The sequence below is a fragment of the Pelophylax lessonae genome (assembly GCF_965119305.1).
Source record: "Pelophylax lessonae genome assembly, chromosome: 4".
NCBI classification, from domain to species: domain Eukaryota; kingdom Metazoa; phylum Chordata; class Amphibia; order Anura; family Ranidae; genus Pelophylax; species Pelophylax lessonae.
The window spans coordinates 642,301,789-642,322,403 of record NC_138771.1 but is presented as its reverse complement, the minus strand read 5'-3'; the positions used below and the strand labels follow the sequence as shown (position 1 = coordinate 642,322,403).

Genomic DNA, 20,615 nt, shown 5'->3' with positions numbered 1-20,615 from the left:
GCTGCAATGTTCTTTCTCTAACTAAATGTAATGGTGGCTGTTCCAGGTTACTTGTATGGGTGTAGCATCTTTGATAAAAGTCCAACTTGGCAATTTCTCGAAAAAAAAGGAGTTCATGTCCTTCGGAGTATTCTGATGGATCGGTTTCTTAGGACATAATTTAGAGTCTCCATACATGCATCCTGAGCCTGCTCTAGATTTCCATGCTCTTTCTAGGTTTTTCCCCCTTGCTCTAGGTCCTCCGTTATATCACACAGGAGGGAGGCTGGACCCCAGAGGAAAACCTGAAAACACACAAGAGAAGGTGGCGCAAGCATTAATGCCTTGCCTTCCAGCCTAGACAGCTGGGTAAGCTGACTAAACAAGAGTAGGCAGCTTGCCCACATTCATACCCTTAGGTCTTAATCCTGTGTATTGCCCTCTTTAGCATTAATGACAGCATGCAGACTTTTGTAATAGTTGTCTTTGAGGCCCCAAAATCTTGCAGTTGGTGTAGCTGCCCATTCGTCTTGGCAAAATGCCTCCAGGTCATGCAAAGTCTTCGGTCATCTTGCATGAACCGCACGTTTGAGAGCTGCCAAAAGATGACCCCTCTCTAAACATAGTGCTTATGGTTGTGACCATAAAGCTCTATTTTGGTCTCATCACTCCAGATTAAAGTGTGCCAGAAGCTGTGAGGCCTGTCAAGGTGTTGTCGGACATATTGTAATCTGGCTTTTTGTTGCATTGGCGCAGTTAAGACTTTGTTCTGGCAAATCGACCATGCAGCTGATTTTTGTTCAAGTATTGTCGTATTGTGCTCCTTGAAACAACCACAATTGTTTCTTATGTGATTCACACTGCAGGGGAGTCAAGGGCCATGATGTAGTGTGCTGCAATAAAATGCAGACATGCTGTAACTCCCTCCTCATTGGCCTAACTCTCCGCAATGTCAGGTTATAGCTATATAAAATTATAAAGTTGATGAACCATAAATTTGCCACATGTAATTTGACCTTTGTATGACACGATAAAATTGAGTGCAGGAAGAGAAACCTTGAGAGAGTAGGCCCCCCACACAATAATGTTGACAAACTCTTAATAGTGCAAATTAGGCTACAAGCTTGGGTAACTATTCAGTCACAATTGACAATACAAAAACGTTCCCATCTTCAAGGTCTGTAAATAAAGAGATGTGATAAGGACTTGAAACTCAAAGTGAAAGAGGAAACGTCATTAACAAAGGAACAAAGAAATAGACTGTCTTTTTTGTTCTAAGGGTAAAATTATCTAGCCCTGAGACATCCAGTATTGACTAAGCTGAACATACAAGGCTAAATCAAAGTTGGTGACTAAATGTGTGTGTATATACAGTACATATAGGGTCCATTCACACATCTCTAAAATGGGTCCGCATCCATTCCACAATTTGGCAGAACCTTTACAGACCCATTGATTTTCAATTCCAGTCTGAGAAATTAGGCATTCACAGGATAAAGATTTAAGTGTTAGCCCACATGCGTTTACCTAACAGCTAAGAACGTAGTATTTGATGGCTGAAGGTACATTAGGCATTCACAGGATACAGAAGTATGTGTCGGCCAGTATTGGCCCCAAAAATTAGCCCACATGGGTTTTACTGACGGCTAAGAACATAGTATTTGATGGCTGGAGGTACATTAGGCATTCACAGGATACAGAAGTAAGTGTCAGCCTGCATAGGCCCAAAAATTAGCTCACATGGGTTTAACTGACAGCAAAGAACGTAGTGTATTTGATGGCTAGAGGTACATTAGGCATTCACAGGATACAGAAGTAAGTGTCGGCCTGTAAAGGTCCCAAAAATTAGCTCACATGGGTTTGACTGACAGCAAAGAACGTAGTGTATTTGAAGGCTAGAGGTACATTAGGCATTCACACAATATACAGAAGTAAGTGTCGGCCTGTATAGGCCCCAAAAATTAGCTCACATGGGTTTAACTGACAGCAAAGAACGTAGTGTATTTGATGGCTAGAGTTATATTAGGCATTCACAGGATACAGAAGTATTTGTCGGCCTGTATAGGCCCCAGAAATTAGCCCACATGGGTTTAAATGACAGCAAAGAACGTATTATTTGATGGCTAGAGGTACATTAGGCATTCACAGAGTATACAGAAGTAATTGTCGGCCTGTATAGACTCCAAACATTAGCTCACATGGGTTTAACTGACAGAAAAGAACGTAAAAAAAAAAAAAAGAACGTAGTGTATTTGATGGCTGGAGGTACATTAGGCATTCAGAGGATACAGAAGTAAGTGTTGGCCTGTATAGGCCCCAAAAATTAGCCCACGTGGATTTAACTTACAGCAAAGAACGTAGTATTTGATGGCTAGAGGTAAATTAGGCATTCACACAGTATACAGAAGTGTCGGCCTGTATAGGCCCCAAAGATTAGCTCACATGGGTTTAACTGACAGCAAAGAACGTAGTGTATTTGATGGCTAGAGGTACATTAGGCATTCACAGGATACAAAAGTAAGTGTGGGCCTGTATAGGCCCCAAAATTAGCTCACATGGGTTTAACTGACAGCAAAGAACGTAGTGTATTTGATGGCTAGAGGTACAGTAGGCATTCACAGGATACAGAAGTAAGTGTCGGCCTGTATATGTCCCAAAAATTAGCCCACATGGATTTAACTGACAGCAAAGAACGTAGTATTTGATGGATAGAGGTACATTAGGCATTCACACAGTATACAGAAGTAAGTGTCGGCCTGTATAGGCCCCAAAAATTAGCTCACATGGGTTTAACTGACAGCAAAGAACGTAGTGTATTTGATGGCTAGAGGTATATTAGGCATTCACAGGACACAGAAGTATTTGTCGGCCTATATAGGCCCCAGAAATTAGCCCACATGGGTTTAAATGACAGCAAAGAACATAGTATTTGATGGCTAGAGGTACATTAGGCATTCACAGGATACAAAAATAAGTGTCAGCCTGTATAGGCCCCAAAATTAGCTCACATGGGTTTAACTGACAGCAAAGAACGTAGTGTATTTGATGGCTAGAGGTACATTAGGCATTCACAGGATACAGAAGTAAGTGTAGGCCTGTATATGCCCCAAAAATTAGCCCACATGGGTTTAACTGACAGCAAAGAACGTAGTATTTGATGGTAGTATTTGATGGATAGAGGAACATTAGGCATTCACACAGTATACAGAAGAAAGTGTCGGCCTGTATAGGCCCCAAAAATTAGCTCACATGGGTTTAACTGACAGCAAAGAACGTAGTGTATTTGATGGCTAGAGGTATATTAGGCATTCACAGGACACAGAAGTATTTGTCGGCCTATATAGGCCCCAGAAATTAGCCCACATGGGTTTAAATGACAGCAAAGAACATAGTATTTGATGGCTAGAGGTACATTAGGCATTCACAGGATACAAAAATAAGTGTCAGCCTGTATAGGCCCCAAAATTAGCTCACATGGGTATAACTGACAGCAAAGAACGTAGTGTATTTGATGGCTAGAGGTACATTAGGCATTCACAGGATACAGAAGTAAGTGTCGGCCTGTATATGCCACAAAAATTAGCCAACATGGGTTTAACTGACAGCAAAGAACGTAGTATTTGATGGTAGTATTTGATGGATAGAGGTACATTAGGCATTCACACAGTATACAGAAGTAAGTGTCGGCCTGTATAGGCCCCAAAAATTAGCTCACATGGGTTTAACTGACAGTAAAGAACGTAGTGTATTTGATGGCTAGAGGTATATTAGGCATTCACAGGATACAGAAGTATTTGTCGGCCTGTATAGGCCCCAGAAATTAGCCCAAATGGGTTTAAATGACAGCAAAGAACATAGTATTTGATAGCTAGAGGTACATTAGGCATTCACAGGGTACAAAAGTAAGTGTCGGCCTGTATATGCCCCAAAAATTAGCCCACATGGGTTTAACTGATAGCAAAGAACGTAGTATTTGATGGATAGAGGTACATTAGGCATTCACACAGTATACAGAAGTAAGTGTCTGCCTGTATAGGCCCCAAAAATTAGCTCACATGGGTTTAACTGACAGCAAAGAACGTAGTGTATTTGATGGCTAGAGGTATATTAGGCATTCACAGGATACAGAAGTATTTGTCGGCCTGTATAGGCCCCAGAACTTAGCCCACATGGGTTTAATTGACAGCAAAGAACATAGTATTTGATGGCTAGAGGTACATTAGGCATTCACACAGTATACAGAAGTAAGTGTTGGCCTGTATAGGCTCCAAAAATTAGCTCACATCGGTTTAACTGACAGCAAAGAATGTAGTGTATTTGATGGCTAGAGGTACATTAGGCATTCACAGGATACAGACGTAATTGTCAGCCTTTATAGGCCCCAAAAATTAGCCCACATGGTTTTAACTGACAGCAAAGAACGTAGTATTTGATGGCTAGACGTACATCAGGTATTCACACAGTATACAGAAGTAAGTGTCGGCCTGTATAGGCTCCAAAAATTAGCTAACATGGATTTAACTGACAGCAAAGAACGTAGTATTTGATGGCAAGAGGTAAATTAGGCATTCACACAGTATACAGAAGTAAGTGTCGGCCTGTATAGGCCCCAAAGATTAGCTCACATGGGTTTAACTGACAGCAAAGAACGTAGTGTATTTGATGGCTAGAGGTACATTAGGCATTCACAGGATACAAAAGTAAGTGTGGGCCTGTATAGGCCCCAAAATTAGCTCACATGGGTTTAACTGACAGCAAAGAAAGTAGTATTTGATGGATAGAGGTACATTAGGCATTCACACAGTATACAGAAGTAAGTGTCGGCCTGTATAGGCCCCAAAAATTAGCTCACATGGGTTTAACTGAACGTAGTGTATTTGATGGCTAGAGGTATATTAGGCATTCACAGGACACAGAAGTATTTGTCGGCCTATATAGGCCCCAGAAATTAGCTCACATGGGTTTAACTGACAGCAAAGAACGTAGTGTATTTGATGGCTAGAGGTATATTAGGCATTCACAGGATAAAGAAGTATTTGTCGGCCTGTATAGGCTCCAGAAATTAGCCCAAATGGGTTTAAATGACAGCAAAGAACATAGTATTTGATAGCTAGAGGTACATTAGGCATTCACAGGATACAAAAGTAAGTGTCGGCCTGTATATGCCCCAAAAATTAGCCCACATGGGTTTAACTGACAGCAAAGAACGTAGTATTTGATGGATAGAGGTACATTAGGCTTTCACACAGTATACAGAAGTAAGTGTCGGCCTGTATAGGCCCCAAAAATTAGCTCACATGGGTTTAACTGACAGCAAAGAACGTAGTGTATTTGATGGCTAGAGGTATATTAGGCATTCACAGGACACAGAAGTATTTGTCGGCCTATATAGGCCCCAGAAATTAGCCCACATGGGTTTAAATGACAGCAAAGAACGTAGTATTTGATGGTAGTATTTGATGGATAGAGGTACATTAGGCATTCACACAGTATACAGAAGTAAGTGTCGGCCTGTATAGGCCCCAAAAATTAGCCCACATGGGTTTAAATGACAGCAAAGAACATAGTATTTGATGGCTAGAGGTACATTAGGCATTCACAGGATACAAAAATAAGTGTCAGCCTGTATAGGCCCCAAAATTAGCTCACATGGGTTTAACTGACAGCAAAGAACGTAGTGTATTTGATGGCTAGAGGTACATTAGGCATTCACAGGATACAGAAGTAAGTGTCGGCCTGTATATGCCCCAAAAATTAGCCCACATGGGTTTAACTGACAGCAAAGAACGTAGTATTTGATGGTAGTATTTGATGGATAGAGGTACATTAGGCATTCACACAGTATACAGAAGTAAGTGTCGGCCTGTATAGGCCCCAAAAATTAGCTCACATGGGTTTAACTGACAGCAAAGAACGTAGTGTATTTGATGGCTAGAGATATATTAGGCATTCACAGGATACAGAAGTATTTGTCGGCCTGTATAGGCCCCAGAAATTAGCCCAAAAGGGTTTAAATGACAGCAAAGAACATAGTATTTGATAGCTAGAGGTACATTAGGCATTCACAGGATACAAAAGTAAGTGTCGGCCTGTATATGCCCCAAAAATTAGCCCACATGGGTTTAACTGATAGCAAAGAACGTAGTATTTGATGGATAGAGGTACATTAGGCATTCACACAGTATACAGAAGTAAGTGTCGGCCTGTATAGGCCCCAAAAATTAGCTCACATGGGTTTAACTGACAGCAAAGAACGTAGTGTATTTGATGGCTAGAGGTATATTAGGCATTCACAGGATACAGAAGTATTTGTCGGCCTGTATAGGCCCCAGAAATTAGCCCAAATGGGTTTAAATGACAGCAAAGAACATAGTATTTGATAGCTAGAGGTACATTAGGCATTCACAGGGTACAAAAGTAAGTGTCGGCCTGTATATGTCCCAAAAATTAGCCCACATGGGTTTAACTGATAACAAAGAAGGTAGTATTTGATGGATAGAGATACATTAGGCATTCACACAGTATACAGAAGTAAGTGTCGGCCTGTATAGGCCCCAAAAATTAGCTCACATGGGTTTAACTGACAGCAAAGAACGTAGTGTATTTGATGGCTAGAGGTATATTAGGCATTCACAGGATACAGAAGTATTTGTCGGCCTGTATAGGCCCCAGAACTTAGCCCACATGGGTTTAACTGACAGCAAAGAACATAGTATTTGATGGCTAGAGGTACATTAGGCATTCACACAGTATACAGAAGTAAGTGTTGGCCTGTATAGGCTCCAAAAATTAGCTCACATCGGTTTAACTGACAGCAAAGAACGTAGTGTATTTGATGGCTAGACGTACATTAGGCATTCACAGGATACAGAAGTAAGTGTCGGCCTGTATAGGCCCCAAAAATTAGCCCACATGGGTTTAACTGACAGCAAAGAACGTAGTATTTGATGGCTAGAGGTACATTAGGCATTTACACAGTATATAGAAGTAAGTGTCGGCCTGTATAGGCCCCAAAAATTAGCTCACATGGGTTTAACTGACAGCAAAGAACGTAGTGTATTTGATGGCTAGAGGTACATTAGGCATTCACAGGATACAGAAGTGTCGGCCTGTATAGGCCCCAAAAATTAGCCCACATGGGTTTAACTGACAGCAAAGAACATAGTATTTGATGGCTAGAGGCACATTAGGCATTCATACAGTATATAGAAGTAAGTGTCGGCCTGTATAGGCTCCAAAAGTTAGCTCACATGGGTTTAACTGACAGCAAAGAACGTAGTGTATTTGATGGATAGAGGTACATTAGGCATTCACAGGATACAGAAGTGTCGGCCTGTATAGGTGCCAAAAATTAGCTCACATGGGTTTAACTGACAGCAAAGAACGTAGTGTATTTGATGGCTAGAGTTACATTAGGCATTCACAGGATACATAAGTAAGTGTCAGCCTGTATAGGCCCCAAAAATTACCCTACATGGGTTTAACTGACAGCAAAGAACATAGTATTTGATGGCTGGAGGTACATTAGGCATTCACAGGATACATAAGTAAGTGTCAGCCTGTATAGGCCCCAAACATTACCCTATATGGGTTTAACTGACAGCAAAGAACGTAGTGTATTTGATGGATAGAGGTACATTAGGCATTCACAGGATACAGAAGTGTCGGCCTGTATAGGTGCCAAAAATTAGCTCACATGGGTTTAACTGACAGCAAAGAACGTAGTGTATTTGATGGCTAGAGTTACATTAGGCATTCACAGGATACATAAGTAAGTGTCAGCCTGTATAGGCCCCAAAAATTACCCTACATGGGTTTAACTGACAGCAAAGAACATAGTATTTGATGGCTGGAGGTACATTAGGCATTCACAGTATACAGAAGTGTCAGCCTGTATAGGCCCCAAAAATTAGCCATTCGAAGGACATGAAATGCCTTTTATGCCGCTGTATTTAGCGAAGACAAGAAATTGTTGTGGGTGGATGGCGGTCTGACAGATATTTGTGGCCTGTCATGAGGAATTTCAATGAAACATGGTCTACCGGTCACATGTGTTGAATTCCTCAGAGATCCATGCCTCATTCATTTTTATAAATGTGAGGTAGTCTACACTGTCATGAGCTAGGCGAGTGCGCTTATCGGTCATGATCCCCCCTGCTGCGCTGAACGTCTTTTCGGACAGGACACTGGATGGGGGGCAAGCCAACAGTTCCATTGCAAATTGTGCAAGCTCTGGCCAGAGGTCAAGCCTGCCCACCCAGTAGTCCAGGGGTTCATCACTATGTAGTCGGACACCTGTCGGACACCTTTTTTACGCTCCAACATTTGAGCCACAGAAACCTGCCTTTTTCCAGAACAAGGTGACAACGGCATCATGGAAGGTGGAGTAGAGGACAACTGTGAGGAGACAGGAGAAGGAGAAGATGCTGGACGGTGAGAGCCTGGAGTGTGGCTTTGTGGGTTCTGACGGTGTTGGGCTAGGTGATGGGTGATTTCAGGTGCCTTCTTAAGGCGGTCGTCCCTAGGTGAGTGTTGGGCTTACCGCGACTTATGCGTTGAATGCAAAGGCTGCAGATGGCAACAATGTTGTCAGCAACGGACACATTAAAAAAAGCCCACACTGCGGAGCCATGTGCCGGCGTCCTGGGAGACGTACAGATGTGACTGTACGTGATTGATGGCTCACTGCTGATACATTTGCAGTCTGCTTTGTACCTCTTGTACAATGCAAGTTCTGCCTGCCTCTACTCCCTATCTGCCGATCCGTCAGTCCGCCAGTTCTACAAATAATTGGCCAGTAACTGTTCTCACTGTGTGTAGCACAGTTAACACAGCAAAAGATGCCAAATTTTTGCAGGACTAAAATATAATCTTGGAAAATTATACTGTTAAATAACACCCCACTTCAAAAATTGGCCAGTGGGGGCGTGGCCGGCTACTGATGTGAGAGCAGCGCGGTTCCGGAGCTCTCTCCTGCTTGCCCTGATCCTTCAGTGATCCTGTGGAACCCCGAGCCGCTACTCACCTGATTCCGACGCCCGTGTACTCCTGATCCCTCGGTGCATCAGCGGAGATGGTGAAGATCGGTCCCCCTGGTCCGGAGGCGCCTGGATCCCGGCCGTCGGCCTCCCTCCTCGAGCGGTCCCAAGATGGCGCCGGCCCGCCACGGAGCTCGAGCCAGCCAGCTGCTGCTGCACGATCCTCGCAGCCATCCGCCTCTCTCTCCCACGGAGGTGGTTCGGAGCCTGACGACTCTTCTTCCCTGCATCGGCATGAGACTGTGAGTGACCTTCTTCTTTCCTCCCCCCTGGACCCCACTGCTGAGGCAGGGGTGGGGGTGGATAGGCCTGAGCCATCCCTTGCTGCCATCATGGATGCCATCCGCCATTGTTAGGCCTCTCTCACTACTCAAATTGAGTCTGTGAGGATGGAAATGTCATTCATAAAGCAGGATGTCCATAATCTCCGCCATAGGGTGGGCAACGCGGAACAACGTATTGGCGACCTGGAGGATGCCCACCGCCCCTTGCAGGCCTCTGTGTCTGATTTACAGAGGGGTCACACGGCCACCATTGATAAGATCACTGACATGGAGGATCGCCTCCGACGTAATAACCTCCGCTTTCTGGGATTCCCTGAGGGGGCGGAGGGAAAGACCCCCGAATCATTTATGGAAAAGTGGCTCCTTGACACCTTTGGGAAGAATGTTTTTTCTCCGTTATTCGCCATTGAACGGGCGCACAGGGTGCCGCTGCGCCCCCTGCCACCAGGGGCGCCACCTCGTCCTCTTCTCATTAAACTTCTGCATTTCCGGGACAGGGAGGCTGTGCTACGGGCCTCCAGGGAGAAGGGCCGTGTCTCCTACAATAATAATGCTATCTCCATTTTCCCTGACTTCTCTGCAGCCACCCAAAAGCAGCGGGCCTCCTTTATGGCAGTTAAGAGGCGGCTGCGTGATCTCCAGTTACCATATAGTATGCTTTATCCTGCCCGTCTCCGGATCATCTCTCAAGGCAAGGCTCATTTTTTCCAGGATCCTCGGGAGGCCGCGCACTGGGTGGACTCCTTGGGCCGTGGCTCTCCTGGCCGCCAGGACCGGCGGTCTCCTCCTAGATGAAAGACTGTCTATCTGCTGATAGTCTGGTTGGGCTCTGGGCTCGTCCTGGTGCTCTTCATGGACCCTCTCTCCCTTTTGGGACAGATGGCTATTCCCTTTTTCTGAGGGTCGGGGTTCCTATTTTTCTGTTTTTTCTGATGGGCATTTTTGGGGTGGGGGGGCTCCCCCCTCATCTCTTTCCTTTTTATTGTTTTTTCTCGTTTGTCTACTACTGGACGAGCAGATCCACGTTTCCCTGCATTTGACTTCCTTTTGTTGTTATGGGCTACAAAGCTCTCAATTGTTGGGGTTTGAGGGCCGGGTGGGCTAGGGTGGGGGGTGGGGGTGTTTGTTACTGTTGCCATCCGCAACCTGCGGGTCTAGGCGGGTTTTTTCTCGCTGGTTTGTTTGTTTGCACCATTTTGATCCACAGGGTCGGTACAGTTTTTCCTTTTTTTGTTTCTGGGGTCATGCTCTCTCCTTATGCGATACAGTTGATTTTGTTTACTATGTTACTGTGGTCACTTTTTTTATGTCTTATGTGTACTCCTTTTTCTGGGCTCCTCTCAGATGCTGGTTGTGCCTTGGCCCTTCGGGGTTTGCCTGTTTTTGGGCTGACCTACGGGGCGCTAACGCTGATTGTTGGTATATTTCTATGTCTACTCTACGTATAATCTCATGGAACGTCAGGGGGCTAAATTCTAAAGTGAAACGGTCTCTGATGTTTGACTATTTAAAACGCCATAGTCCTCACGTTGTTTTGTTGCAGGAGACGCACCTCCAGGGGTCCAGGGTTATGGCCCTTAAGCGGGCACACGTGGCGTATGCGCTACACTCTACATACTCTTCCTATGCCCGAGGCACGTCCATTTTAATTGCCAAATCCGCTCCAGTCACTATTAAACATTTAAAGACGGACCCCTCGGGGTGCTTTGTTATCCTTGTTATTGAATATTTAGGTAAACCTTATACCCTGGTGAATGTTTATGTCCCCCCGCCGTTTACTAAGTCATTCTTTGACCGTGTTTTGGGTTTGGTTTTGGAAATGGCGGAGGGCCCTCTTATTATGGCGGGTGACTTTAACACGGTCCTCGACAATGCTTTGGACCGCTCTGGGGCTGCTTCTTCCCAACATACCCCCCTGCGCTCCTACTTAGACAAATTGGACCTCACGGACGCCTGGAGGTGGAAACATGGGGGGATTACTGAGTTTTCTTGTTATTCGAGCTCACACCACACTCTATCTAGGATTGACCTCTGTTTGCTCTCTCGGGAACTGCTGGGTCCGCTCTCGGGGATCAGGTACCTCCCTCGGGCGGTATCTGACCACTCCCCTTTGCTGGTGGACCTTGCTTTGGGGTCCCCACCTAACTATAAACTGTGGCGACTGAGCCCTCTGTGGCTGGCGGACCCCGCGGTGACTGATCAGGGGCTCACGGAATTGAATTCTTTCTGGGCGCTCAATGGACGGGAGGGGTCGGCACTGCTGACCTGGGACGCCTTCAAGGCCACTATGCGGGGCACCTTCTCGTCTGCCATAGGCCATGCTCGGAAGGCGCGTCAGACCAAGTTGGTTGACGCCGAACGGGCATTGCATACGGCTGAACGGCAATACTCTGACGACCCCTCCCCTCAGAATCACGCCGCTTGGCGGGCCGGAGCCCGTGATTTGGATCTCGTCCTTATTGAGCGCACCCAGAAAAAACTGTTATATCAGAATCAAAGAATTTTTGAACTGGGGGACAAAAACAGTCGCTTGTTGGCCTACTTAGCTAGGCCGGATTTTCAACCTTGTATCATTCCCCGGGTCACCAGCCAGGCCGGTGTCATTGTAGAACAAACTCCTGATATTCTTCATAGTTTTGTTGAATTTTATTCCTCTTTATACCGCACCAAGGCCCATTACACTATTATCGAACTTGATGATTTTTTATATGATATTGAATTGCCCGCATTGTCGGTCGACCAATCTCGCTTCTTAGACTCCCCTTTGACCACAGAGGAGATTGACAAGGCCGTAGCTACGTTTGCACATAATAAGACACCTGGCTTGGATGGTTTCCCCATTGAATGGTATCTTCACTATAGGGAATTGCTGGTCCCCCATTTGTTGAAAGTGTTTACTTGTGCTCTGAAGGAGGGACGTCTGCCACCCTCCATGACGGAAGCCCTTATAGTACTCATCCCGAAGCCGCGCAAGGACCCTCTTCTCTGTGAATCGTACCGTCCGATCTCACTTATTAATACAGATGTGAAGATTTTGGCCAAGGTCCTGGCGAGACGGCTGAATACGGTTGTCACGGACTTGGTCGGGGCGGACCAGTCGGGGTTTATTCCTGGCCGGTCTACCTCGATCAACTTGCGTAGACTTTTTACCAACCTTCAGACGACTCATGATTCTGTGGGGGCCAGGGTTGTGGTAGCCCTGGACACTCACAAGGCTTTTGATTCAGTGGAGTGGCCTTATCTCTTGGAGGTATTGGCGAAATTTGGATTCGGATCGGGGTTCATAAAATGGGTACAACTTCTATATTATCTCCCTCGTGCCCGTATCAGGGTCAATAATTCCGTGTCTGACTCCTTTCCCATTTTTCGGGGTACTAGGCAGGGGTGCCCGTTGTCCCCGTTACTTTTCGCCCTGGCCATTGAGCCTTTGGCTGCGCAGATCCGCCAGTGTGCGGCTGTTGCGGGCTTTGTGATCAGTGGCTTGGAGGAAAAGGTTTCCTTGTATGCGGATGATATGTTGATATATCTAGCGGATCCATATCAATCCCTCCCCACTCTATTGTCCATTATTGATCGCTTCGGTCACTTCTCGGGTTTCCGGGTGAACTGGAGTAAATCTACTCTGTTCCCCCTGGATCCCCAGGTTCTGCCCCCTTCTCTCGCATCATGCCCTCTCCAGGTGGTAGATCGGTTTTCGATACTTGGGGGTTGACATTCAACTTCCCTTGTCTCGTTTCCTCCCCAATAATTTAGATCCCTTGGTTGCCCGACTTAAATCTTCTCTACAGCTCTGGTCCCAGCTTCCTCTCACGGTTTTGGGTAGGATCAACATTTTTAAAATGATGTTCCTTCCCCGATTTCTGTATGTGTTGAGTCACTCCCCGATATATGTTACCAAACGTCGTTTCCAGGTCATCGATTCGCTCCTCACTTCATTTATCTGGGGGGGTCGGCCGGCACGTGTGGCCAGAGATGCGTTACAGTTACCTGTATTAGCGGGGGGACTGGCGGCGCCCAACCTACGCCTTTATTATTTTGCCTCCCAGTTGGCACACGCACATTGGTGGTTCCATCCCGAGGACAATCATGCTGCGGCGGCCTTGGAGGCGGCTATTTTCACGTCCTATGAATCTCTGCAAAATTTGCTGCACCGTAGATCTACTATGGGCAGGCCGAACACTGCACTTATCTCGGTCACTCTACGGGTTTTTGCGGCTACCGCATTGGGTGAGGCCGACCCTCCGGGGTCGTACTCCCCTAATGCCCCCCTTTGGCACAATCCTCGGTTTCGGGAGTTTTTTGGTCGGGACGACGGTATTTTTTGGGCCCGTCTTGGGGTGAAGTCTGTTGATCACCTGTATGTCCGGGGAACCTTCCGGTCCTTTGCGGACATGCAGTCCACTTTTGCTGTACCATCTACGGCTCATTTTCGCTACCTCCAGCTGAGACATGCGGCGGCTGCGCAGTTTGGCCTCCGGGATGTCTCGCTGGAGCCATCCCCCTTGGAATATCTCCTCTCTGACTCTTCACATGAGAAACTGGTCTCCACATATTATCGTAGGCTTTTGCATTCTAAGTCTAAGCGCTTGGCGGTGGTTGAGTCCCAGTGGCGTGAGAACGTCCCGGACTTGACGGAGGAGGTATGGCATGACGTCCTTCCTGAACAAATCCCGGTTGTAATTTCCTCTAGGGATAGAGTCATACAATTAAAATTCCTGTATAGGGCTTACTACACTCCCCTGTTCCTTCATAAAATTGGTACATTATCCTCCCCTCTCTGCTCTAAGTGCTCTGATGGTGTGGGATCCTTCTTTCACATGTTTTGGGAATGTCCCCCTGTCCGTGCCTTTTGGTCAGGGGTGACGGCCTTTATAACTGATATCTCTCAATTGTCCAATGTCTGTAACCCCCTTCGTTGTCTCCTAGGATATGTGGATGATGAGGATGCTCCGGCTCGCACAAAACTATTTCTGCGTTTGCTCTTTTTCTATGCTAGGAAAGCTATTGCTCTCCGTTGGAAATCTTCCACACCCCCTGACGTTCCACTTTGGATCTCTATTGTTAATCAGGCTCTGCCTTTGTATAAACTGACGTATGAGGCCAGAGGATGTCCGAAGAAATTCAATAAAATCTGGTCCTTCTGGGTAGACTCTGATCTTACTGCCTCCTCGGTGTCTGACGCCTCCTAGGCGATGTCTAAAGTGCCTTCTTTAGCTCCGCATGTGTCGTTATATATTGCTTATAATAATGTGTTACCCCCCCTTTTACCACGATTACTGGGTATTCTCTGTACTGTGGTTCTCTTTTGTTAGATGATTGGAGAGGATGCTTTGTATGTTCTGTATCCTCTCTTTTATGTTGCACTGCCATTTTTCTTGTGGTGTACTGTGTTTTGTTTGTTTAATAAAAACCTTTAAAAAAAAAAAAAAAAATTGGCCAGTGAGTTTGGCGCTGTGTGTACCAGACTTAACTCAGCGAAAGAGGCAATATTGTTGCAGGACACAAATACACTTGTAAAAGTTTACTCAGATAACACCCCACTTCAATATGTGGTATTGGGGGGCCATTGGTCTATCACACCAGTTCAAAAAATTGGCCAGTGAGTTTGGCACTGTGTGTACCAGACTTAACTCAGCAAAAGAGGCAATATTGTTGCAGGACACAAATACTCTTGTAAAAGTTTACTCAGATAACAGCCCACTTCAATATGTGGTATTGGGGGCCACAGGTTTATTACACCAGTTCTACAAATAATTGGCCAGTAACTGTTGTCACTGTGTGTAGCACAGTTTACACAGCAAGAGGCCAAATTTTTGCAGCACTACAATACACTCTTAGAAAATGATACTGTTAAATAACACCCCACTTCAGTATGTGGTATAGGTAGGGCCACTGGTCTATCACAGCAGTTCAAAAAAAAATGGCCAGTGAGTTTGGCACTGTGTGTATCAGACTTAACTCAGCAAAAGAGGCAATATTGTTGCAGGACACAAATACTCTTGTAAAAGTATACTCAGATAATACCCCACTTCAATATGTGGTATTGGGGGGGGGGTTGGTCTATCACACCAGTTATAATACATTATAAGTTCTTTTTTTACTGTGTGTAGTATTGCTGCAGCAACGCTCAGTCACACCACACCTGTCACAATGCTGCACAGTGCACAATAATACTACTAATCCACTATAATATGCTTTCTACAAAGTATATTATACTGTGGATTACCCCCTCCCTCCCCCCTTTTTAGTGCACTGCACAGCAATACCAAAACATTTGCAGCCCTTTAAATGACTTTTGTGGACATTAACAGAGCGATTTGTGTGACTGCTGCCGATCTCTAACTGCCCCTAAAGCACAGACTGGATACCTGCCCCTAACCTAACCCTAAAAGATACCAGTAGACCTATACCGAAATACCAGCCCTGAAAAGGACTTTTGTGGATCTTCACAGAGCTATTTGTGTCTGGCAATCTCTCCCTCATGAACACAGCAGACCTCTCCCTACGCTGGCAAAAAGCAGAATGTGAAATGGCCGACAGCTCAGGTCTATTTATAGGGTAGGGGGCCTGTCCATGTGCTGAAATGTTTTAATTGGCTGTCCCGTTCCACCTGACGGCTGTGTCATGGGTCAAAGTTCTCCCCAATGTAAACTAATATGGCCGCCGCGAACAACGCAATGTGTTCGCAAATTTGGTGGGTAGCGAACAAGCAAAATTAGCCGCGAACCGCAAGGCCATCTCTACTGGAATGTTATAAAAGCAGAAATCACAAGAGCCCAAGAATTTGATTCATATTAATATAATGGGTTACAGCAAATCCCCACATCACATTATAGGGCAATCCCAATTCCAATGATGTAACTGAACTGTTAGCCAATGGGCAGGTGAGAGATGACCAGTCACTGCCCACTTCTGAAACCACCACTGAGGAGACAATATTGGTTGGGGAGTGGTCAATACAATCAATAGTTTCTGATCATATAAAAGAGGACACGTGGAAAAAGAGAGGACACTGAAAAAAAAAAAAACCTGAAGAACACACCTAAAAGGAGAGACGTTGGAAGACCGCTGCCATTGACCACTGCCCACCTTACTGATCTCTTGCTGTTAAGACGAACCACCATACCTTGAACATTTTTTTTCCCTTGGAAGGAGTGGTGAGATATAGACTTAATAATTTTTCCTTAACACATTTGCTTCCAAGATAGTAGGAACTGTATTGTACTGTCTGAAATTTTATATATGATAATTTACATTGGGTAGGGCAAATTTATATGTTCATTTTTTTCCCCACTGAATTAATCGATTTTATGAATTGAAATTTTTTTGTCTAAGGTTAAGACTAATTTAGCAGATTTATTAAATTTAAAACGTATTTGGGTATAATTGTGTATTGTTCTTTGAGAGAAGTTTCTTTCTTTCCTACGGCCGCGGAAAGTGAGAAACTGCCTTAAGAGTGGTCAGGCATTTTGTTTTTGATATTTTAAATCACAGTTAATTTTACTTTCTGTCTGGTTGTATCTTATTCTGTTTTTGGTTTCTAAAATGTATTTCTAATCACATAGTAACTGTGCAACATATCTTTGATGTTATGTATGGAATATGAATCACCAGTAAATGTAGTTTTGTATGTAAATATATATAATTATACTTGTATTTTAATCAATTATATTTATTAATTTAATTGGGAGTGGTATACTATTCAGTGCCTGAACAAAATCGATCAGGTTTTTTTTAGTTATTAAATTATTTGCCGTAATCGGCTGGTGGGACTGCGTAATAATTCTATTGATAATTCAGACACCGCCTTTTAGTAATAAATTAAAATAATCAGATTTTATACCACACTGCATGACAGCAAGTTATCCCCTCTTCAGTCTATCATAAATGCCTTTAGTCTATCATGAATCACCACCTTATCAATCGTTCAGTGTCCACCGCCCCTCTCTGCCAACCCCTTTACTGGCTTTCCATTGCCCAATGAATAAAATTCAAAACACTAACGATAACATACATAGCAATTTACAACTCTGCCCTGAGCTACATCACCAATCTTATCTCCAAATATCACCCAAACCATCCTCTCTGCTCCTCTCAAGACCTCCTACTCTCCAGCTCCCTTGTCTCCTCCTCCCATGCTCATCTACAGGACTTCACCACAGCCTCTCCCATCCTCTGGAACTCACTACCCCAATCTGTCTGGTTATCTCCTACTCTATCCACTTTTAGGCAATTCCTGCCTTCAGCTAACAACTGAATCTTCTACTTCCTTCATCAGTTCATCCGTCACAGTTACTACTTTTTGTTTTACCAGTCCCTTCAAATTAGATTGTAAGCTTCCAGATTATTTAGATTAGTACTACTCATTCCGATCCTGAGGATGATGGGGGGTGTCGACGACTCGTGGCTTGGTGACATTGTTCCCCTAGGGGTTCTGAGTTGGGGTGGTTCGACGCCTCTCTTCTCCTCCCGTCATCGGAATACACTATGTTAACCTTTACATGCATGATGTCAAAGTACTCCTGTACGAAGCTTATAACTATTGTTTGAACACTGTATCATCAACTTTTGGATAATGTTCTACCTTGTTGTTATCGTTTTCTTATATCACATTCTGTTAATGTGATTTTCTGTTTTTCATTTGTATTTGAAATTCAATAAAAATGATTGATTGAAAAAAAAAAGATTGTAAGCTCCCAGGAGCGAACCCTCCTATCCCTCTTGCATTGAATTGTCTTGTTGCTATATTTTCTTCCTTTATATTGTAAAGCACTGTACAAACTGTTTGCGCTATATAAATCCTGTATAATAATAATGCTGCATTTTACTGCAGCACACCGTACCGAATCTTGGAACTGTACAGCAGTGCAGACCATCGTGCTACTGTACAGTGCCATGAATGAAGTGTACTTTTTACAGATGTTAAATAAAGTTTGTATAAAAAAAAAAAAAAAAAAAGGGAGCCCTGTTAAATCATGTAGCATACTGCTTCCTACTGCAGCCAGGAACAGACAGCTGCCGGAGCAGAAAAAGCTTAAGTTTGAATCTGGTCGTACTGATAGCATAATTATTTTGACAAATATTCATCAATGTAGAGTAAGTTTGAGAAATCAAAGGCAGGTTTGCCTGAAGAGAGCCCACTTCTTAGGCCCCTTTCACATGAGCGCCTCTGTTTTGCAGATCCGCATGCTCAGGGGGGGATCGCTCCGCTGATCCCCGTAGAGCAATTGGATGACAGGCCCTGTCTCTCACTGTGCAGAATGGAGACGGACCCAGTCCCACTCTCCTTTATGGGGAAATCAGGTGAAAATAGATCGCCTGTCCTTTTTCATCTCATCATATCTGTTCTGATCTGCCAGACGGATGGAAAATAAGACCACCAGGATTTTGTGGACAGGATCAGATTGGATGGCGGCGAATGTAATCGGACACGTCACCACTGATATCCGCCACTCCATAGGGGTGAATGGAGGGTACAATCAGGTCCGCCTGAAAAACTGACAGGGGGACCTGATCGGACACCCTGTGTGAAAAGGCACAGGGACACATTAGATGTCCAGTAAGTGCACAGTGGCAGCTGAAGGCATCCAATTTGTCCCCAAGCCAAATCCAGTGAACAAGCTATACAAAAATGGCAACCTCCCAATTCATAACTAGCTTTTAAAGTGTGGTGCACACAGAATGTCATTGAACATTGCACATCACAAACAAACTTACCAGCTAGCATGCAAAAAAAACAACAACAAAGACTACCTGGTATTGGTAGAGTTAGGAGTGCCCTTTATAGTGGAGCCTTGGCTTTGCAATGCATTGTGCACAAATGTTTGCAAATGTGTGCAACTAACCCCACTGTTTTTATGTAAATTGTTAGACACGTTCAATTTTTTTTTTTGGCAGGCTAGCTGTTAGATGTGCTGGGAAATTTTTGGTTTGTTTGTGATACGCAAAGCCCTTCCGTGTGCCCCTTACTTCAAACGTTAGTTATAAATCGATCTGTAGTGTTTACCTAAACCTGAAATATCCATTTAATTGGAATGATTATTTAAGACCGAAACCTAATATTTCTAAAAACTACATTAATAAATTAGTTAAATTTGCCTGGAAGAAATACAGTATATACTTAAATTTAGACTTACCCCCATAAAACTGATGATGACCAATGCACAGAGAAAGACCACTGGTTTCCTCATATTCTTCAAGGGAGGCTTACAGGTGTTACCACTTCATAATAAATGTATCTTGGACAGCTTTGTAGGACAAACAGTATAGACCTTTGCCTTTTTGTGATACATCAGAGAATACAGTGAAGTATTCCCAGGGGAAAGCCAGAACAATGAAGTTTCAGTGCAATAAATAATGCAAGCATCAATGTCCTGCTAGCAAGAGCTATGTACAGAATGCAGAGTGTATCCAACTGTTTCTTGTTACATATTACCAGAGATGTATAGTAACGAAGTAGAACTACTTAAGTACTGTACTTAAGTATCGAAATGCGGTATCTGTACTTTCCTAGAGTAGAATTTTTTTCTCCTACTTCTACTTTTACTTCACTACATTTTTTCGATGATTTCGATACTTCTACTCAAGTATTTTTTTTTTGTGCTGCATCGTTACTCGTTACTTTTAAAAAAAATTACCACTGCCAGAACAGTAGATGGCAGGTTGCATAAAGCTCAAAAAAATGTGTATAATGTCATTTGTAAATCAGCGCATACGAAAATAAAGGCTGTGTATAATAAAAGCTGCTATACCAAATCTTTCCAATAAAAAGAAAATATGAAACAAACAAATAAATGGTGCTACAGCGCTTAAAGTGCATCAAGAAACTACTAACAAACACAGGTTAATCATTTGAAATAATAAAAAACAATATGATGTTCAAACGTTTGACTTCTTTCTTTAATAACTACATAACACAGTACTTGTACTTTTACTTTCAGTACTTGAGTAGAATTTTTTTTTCAAAACTTCTGGTACTTTTTACTTTTAGTACTTAACCTCCCTGGCGGTATGATTATGTCTGGAATTACATACCAAAAGCGGTACAATTCTTTTCATGGAAATTTGGCGTTATGTATTATAGGCCTACAATTCTTAGTAATTACTGACTTAAACCTGACCAAAACAAGACTCTAGTAGACATCCCAGATGTGATAAATTTGAAACACAAACGCATGAATTATAATCGAATCAATAATATTATTTTATTATTTAATATATAATATATATAATAAAATTATATTATTGATTAGATTATAATTCATGCATTATATATTATATATAGATATGTGTGTGTGTGTGTGTGTGTGTGTGT

The 20,615-nt window shown here is 43.7% G+C and overlaps 1 protein-coding gene across 1 annotated transcript in view; it reads right to left on the bottom strand.

Moving 5' to 3' along the window:
- LOC309553395 (NXPE family member 3-like) overlaps positions 1-19,560 on the bottom strand; it is a 113,169-nt gene extending 93,609 nt beyond the window's left edge. The window contains exon 1 of the mRNA XM_082254573.1: positions 19,438-19,560. Within this exon, the coding sequence (XP_082110699.1) occupies positions 19,438-19,491 (54 nt within the window). The 5' untranslated portion in view covers positions 19,492-19,560. The remainder of the gene's footprint in view (positions 1-19,437) is intronic.
- Positions 19,561-20,615: the final 1,055 nt, after the last annotated feature.